Raw genomic sequence first — 6,000 nt, 5'->3', positions numbered from 1 at the left:
TGAAAGAATTGGTAAAGCAGAGGCTGAGAAATGCCGACTGGCACTGGATCTAAGGTGTAACATCTTCTGTTAGTCCATCCCTGAATCAAAGGCTCTCGTCCAATCCAAATTAACCCTGGGCACAATGTTTTGTTTGTTTCCATAGCTGAATAATACTGTAAACTCAGTTGTGTGGAATGTGTGTTCTTTTAAGGGGTCACAAGCCAAAAGTGTTGGGAACCAGGGAACTATTCAATACTGATCTTTCTTGGAATCATACTCAAAGAGTGCAGCCCAAGTTTACATATGGCTCAGCCCACCCAATTTTCCAGCTGTTTAAACCCTTTGTCTTCCCCCTCAAGAAAACCAAAAATACACCACAGCAAACTCAACAAAATAAGAATAAAAACATGAAAAAAAACAACCACAAGGAAACTGAGCTTCAAGTTTGTAAAAATGCTTACATCACATTCCACCTTGGCAAGTTTCAAGACATTTGAGTTTCCATTCTTTGTCCGTTTTTTTTGTTTTGTTTTTTTACACGAGTACTTGAACGTCTCACGTGCTGCTGGGTGAGCCCGCGGCGACAGCCAGCAGTCAGCTCGCAGTCCTTCTTCATCATTGTTATAATCGTCATCACCTTCATCATTGTTATCAGCTACTACGGTAAGCCATGCCCTACTGGAGTCCATCGTTGGCAGGGTGGGGTAACCATGGTGAATAAGGTGCTAGTTGCTATGGAAACGCTATTCTGCAGCAACTGACTGGTACAGATGTTTGAGTTTTGAATTGCCGTACCTCCCCACCAAAGCACTTGGTTTGTATTACTTGTCGCTTTAGTTGTGTTTTGATTTTTTTTTTTTATTTATTTTTTTTAGCATTTTGCATTTTCATACTTATAAGATGTACAGTATGTGGATGTATTCTCAGGTTGTTAGTACCATTTAAAATAGTCTCTCTGACTCTCAAACATGTGGTGCGCACACAAATAATGTTTTGTCACACTCGTACAGCAACAGAAAACAAACATTTTACGCGTGGCGTCTGACGAATGGGTTTTGCAGAGATGAGGCTGATCAGTGGAGGGCTTCCAACTGTCCCAGACGCGTCAGATCTGCTCGTGGATGCTTGTGTGATCGGCTGTCCTCCCTCCTTCGTCCATCCTCTCTTGCTCCTCTCCTGAGAGGAGGGCAGTATTGCTCAGTGTATCCATGGCTGCTCCGTAGCCACCGTGTGCTTCGTTAACCTCGGAGATGACAGAGGACCAACCGAGTACTTCAAAGACGGGACGGAAAAGTAACACAGCAACTTATAACATCAATAAAAACCCTTGCGGTTTCTGTGTCAATGGCACATCTACTTCGTTCCCCTCCCCCCAGTGGATGTTTAAGTGAATGATTCATCGTTTAAATGCTCTGTATTTTTTCCCCTGACCCCATCCTGCCCCGTTGGCTTCGTTAGAGACGTGCTGGACACTGATGGTGAACACAGGATGACACAGCGGAGTGGAGATGACAACTAAAAACACTGGCGTCTGGAGTCCCAGGGTGTGTTTATGAACTATCAACTACTTTGACTAGTCTGCTACACAGGACCTGCGCAGGCTGTCAGCTGGTTCCTTCTTCCCCTCTCCTCCGTGGACTGGGACGAGATCCCAGCATCAAGATCAACAACAACAACAACGACAACAACGACGAAAAAAAAAAAAGGCAATGTCAGTTCAGTTCTGCTGAAATCTAGTTGATTCAGTTCATTTGAGTTCAGTTTGAAGTCTTGTTGCAAGAAACTATGGCAACTAGCCCTAAGGAAGTGTTTCAGCCAATCGGATCCAGGGGAAAGTCCTCAAATGGTTTTCAATTGGGTGGGTGGATTTGATGCCTTTTTCTTCTTTTTATTGGGATTTCAGCCCCGCCTCCTCCTCCAGTTGTATAAATGCTTTGTGTGGGGTGCATGATTCAACAGGCTCAACCTGTGGCCTGTTCAGACACACACACACACACACACACACACACACACACACACACACACACACACACACACACACACACCTGCATCTGTAAGCACAGGCTGTCTTTAATACAACATACAGTTCAGTCTGCGTCACCTGAAGGCCATCCAACTCTGCCAAAACCACACACTCGCTCAACTAGCAGCTGCACACACACAGACACACAGACACACAGACACACACACTGTGATGCTTGAAAACTCTAATATCTTGCTCCTTTTGACTTTTGCTCTGTTTGTGGTATAACTCTTCTCTTTCTCCTCGCTTCTCCTCCTGACTCCCCACTCCTCCTTGCCCCCCCCCAGCCCACTCTCCCACCCGCTGATACTGTACACCTTCCCAAGGCTAGTTGGCATGGTGACGCTGATGGGATGGCCGTTGCTAGGAGATGAAGAGAGCGGCCAGCAGGAGCATCGTCACGGTGAGGAGAAGGCGATCCCTGGACGGGCTGCTGCCACTGACGCTCTTCTCCAGCTTGGGAACGAACGGGTTATATTCATCTGAAATGGAGAGAAAAAAGTCTCAGTCATAGCGGTGAAAATCTTCAAGGGAAAGTCAGGGAAAAAAAGATAAGTTTATCTGCGCTTCTAATTGCACCGTAATCTGCTTACACAGCACGGCTTTTATCAAACATGACCACGGTTATAATGAGGCGGACTGACTGAGACAGAGTCACACTGCAACTAAATCATGCTAAGTCTGCTACAAAGACAAAGTCAACACGACAGCAGGGCCACGGCTTACTGCTGCAGCTGTTAGCAAAGAGCTCTCATTGTTCTAATAAAGTGACACATTCCCAGTCACACGCATACATTTCATACACACAGACGTACTGTATATACAGTAATCCCCCCCACCCCAGCACACCTGGCCACATCCTAAAAATAGGTCTGCGGTTTTCTTCTGTTTCACGCCGAGTGCTGATGTCTAGTCGTACAAACTGTATGAAAACATGAGCCGCCAGACAGTTCGCTGCATGCCCTCACTTATGAGACACATGTGCAGCCAGACACACCCTCTGTAGTCACCTGATTAATGAGACTGGAGGCCAGACAGAAGCACAGTTTTCTGCCTATACGCAGGACGGATGATGCTTATTAGGAGCTATTGTGTTCACGGTCCGACGGCACCACAAGTGAAGTGTGGTTATTCTCAGAGTTTCCATATCTAGCAACGGAATATTTCCAGCTGCTCTGTGGGTCAGACAGCAGAGTAATGACTGGCTGACACCTGGTTTTAGAGATGGCCTCCTCTGGTATGCTCCGCTGGCCAATCTAATGAGGTCTACGCAGCAGCCGAGCTCAGGTTAAACGCTTTGACCGCTCAGTAACCGAGCGTGGAGCCGAGGGGTCAGGACACTGTTACTGTGGCGCTGACTGACAGAGGAATGTGGTTTTGAAGACACAAACAGCAGACTGAGAAACATTTTGCAAAACTGGTTCTGGAGTGTGGCTCAACTAATCGCCTCATTACACACACATACACACACACACACACACACACACACACACGTACAAACACACACAAGCAACTGTCTCTCGCTGACTGTCGCAAACACATAATTATCGGCGCGCAGCGTTCGCACCATGTTTGTGCAGGGGGCATGTGACGTTCATTGTGACCTTTTGACACCTTCCCGAGCCAAACATCAGCTCGCACAAGGAAGCTGTGTGAATCTACGTGCGTGCGCGTTTGTTTTTGTGCATGTGTGTGCGTGCTGTATTTTGGAGCAGGAAAGCAGCCAGCATCCGCCTAATAATTAAGACACTCAGACACCTAGAGGCGTCTGTGAAATTAAACATCACGTTGACGAGAACAAGGGGATATCTTAGGCTCCGAGTGTGTGGAGATTATCTGTCTGTCTGTGACGTGTGTGTGTGTTTACGTTTGTCAGTAGCCACCAACTGCAGTGGTTTCTGTCTGAACTAAAATATAAGAAGATACAGAATATATAACACAATGTGTATATCGTACTTTTCTGACACTGGGTTTTAATTTGATGAAATATTATCGAGTGTGGCAATTCATCGTGACACCGTGCTCCTCTGTACATTGTTACACAATTAAATAGTCGGTGACAGTGACTAGATGAAAATAATTATCTTTAATTGCTGCAGTCAGAGAGGTGTTGATTTAATTATGCAGTGTACTTCTCAGACGTGATAATTTGCGGTGTTGCCATATCATAACGTCCTCGTTCAAGGGTCATTCCGGTGATGCTGTATTGCACCTCGAAGCAATTAGGGGACTTTTGAGACTGAGGTTAAATAGGGAAAGGGAAATTGATATGATAGCATCTTTCATTAGACTCTACCTGACTGATTAATGTCTTTCAACTCTTTACTTAATAAAACTCCCACAGAGCCACAGAGGGCAATACACAACTGTTTCCAGACTTTGAGATGTGGAGCATCAGATTGGTGTTTCCTCTGTCTGTCTCCCTCTCTTGGTCATGTCTTGTCTGTGTTGGTGGGTGTGGTCCTTCTTCCTGGCTCTCATGGCTCCCAGCTCTGATTATTGAACACACCTGTCTGCAATCACCTCATCGCCCCTTCCGCTCTGAACGCCAACCTCTCATTAGTTCAGCAGTCTGCAGAGCGTCTACCTTCCAACCACTCCTAGTTAAGCCTGTTGTTTCACCTTACGGCGTACACACATGTCAAGGCCTAGTCACGCATAGCTGGAGCTATCTACATAGTCAAGGCCTAACCTGTTGATTGTTTACGTAATTTCACCTTTGTGCTACAGGATCATCACTCACCTGTCAACCTGCCTTTAACCTCCCAGCCATGACATTATCTTTGCCAGCCACAATTCCCCCTCGTCTTTCCACGCTCACGCCTCACCAGCCTCCGCCACCATCCCGCCTCATCCTATGACCTGATTCCCCCATCAATATTCCACTCATGATCCTCCTCCTGGTTACAACAACGCTTGCTCCTTTATCACCAGATCCACCCAATGTCTGTGTCCTGCCTTTGGGTCAAATATGTACATTTATATATCCAATTGGGAGGCATAACTTTTAAAATTAAGGTGACATTGCAATCCATTTATTAGCCTCATGATGTGCAGTGAAATATTGTTTGTTCCGTTCCTGTTACATCCCTAATTAGCCCCACGGAGACAGCTTGAAAAACTAAAGAAGACACACTCGCCAACAGCATATCCAAACTCTCTTTAAACACAGTTGAGAAGCTGTTAACGAGCTGAAGTTGATTACATGTTGAAGGAGCGTTTCAGCAATGTGACATCATCACACTAATTGATACGAGCAATCAACAGGCACACCTGGTATTAATTAATTATTTCTTGGCCCCAACTATATTCATTATATAGTTATTTTGCAGATAACATGCAGCATCAGAGCCATAGTAGCACATTTTTTAATTTATTCATTTCATTAGTAATTAGATCATAAAAAACACTGATACTGATAATCAGAATAATGTTGATTTAAATATAATAGTTGACCAATCATACATAGTGTACACACACACGTAAAAATGTGTCTTTTATGTTTACTTGTTCTTTTGATACTCAAGTACATGTAATATGACATACTTTAAGAATTTTGTTATTCATATGGGTGAGTTTTACTTTCACTGTGTAATATTTTAACCTGATAGCTTTTCTAGTACTTGTGGTGTACGACTGCAAGATAAAATATCTCACAAAAAATAGATTTTACAATGTATATAGATGATCCCCAGACCTTTACATAGAAGTTTATGTCCAGTTATTTTGAATTAAAACCTACAACAGAACAGTTTCTACAAATAGAAACTGCAGTGACGTTCAGTTTTCTGTGTTTGGCCCACTGAGACTCGTCATGATGTCGCTGACAAAGTAACCCGAACACGCTGTCGCTTAGAGGAGTGGTAATTGCTGCAACAAACCCCATTAAAGAAAAAGCTTCTGATTTCCCAGCTAATGGCCGGAGCTGATCGTCAGATACAGTAACCTGAGCCTACAGGGTGGGTAAATGAGTATCCTCCCACTGAAAGCTGTCA

General features: G+C 44.5%; 1 protein-coding gene and 1 long non-coding RNA gene across 4 annotated transcripts in view; one reads left to right on the top strand and one right to left on the bottom strand.

Annotated features, from left to right (window-relative positions):
• The first annotated feature begins 725 nt into the window (after positions 1-725).
• On the top strand, positions 726-1,338 carry LOC119006790. Its single transcript, XR_005070892.1, has 2 exons — positions 726-796; positions 993-1,338. It is a non-coding gene; the product is annotated as an uncharacterized LOC119006790 (long non-coding RNA).
• Positions 1,339-2,301: 963 nt separating this feature from the next.
• Positions 2,302-6,000, bottom strand: part of efna3b (ephrin-A3b) — a 64,486-nt gene continuing 60,787 nt past the window's right edge. For all 3 annotated transcript variants that reach the window (XM_037075856.1, XM_037075857.1, XM_037075859.1), the window contains one exon: positions 2,302-2,487. In XM_037075856.1, coding sequence (XP_036931751.1) covers positions 2,369-2,487 — 119 coding nt within the window. In that variant the 3' untranslated portion in view covers positions 2,302-2,368. The remainder of the gene's footprint in view (positions 2,488-6,000) is intronic.

Source organism: Acanthopagrus latus, chromosome 17 (assembly GCF_904848185.1).
Source record: "Acanthopagrus latus isolate v.2019 chromosome 17, fAcaLat1.1, whole genome shotgun sequence".
NCBI lineage: Eukaryota > Metazoa > Chordata > Actinopteri > Spariformes > Sparidae > Acanthopagrus > Acanthopagrus latus.
The sequence above is the reverse complement of the archived record's forward strand: the minus strand, read 5'-3'. Positions and strand labels throughout refer to the sequence as shown.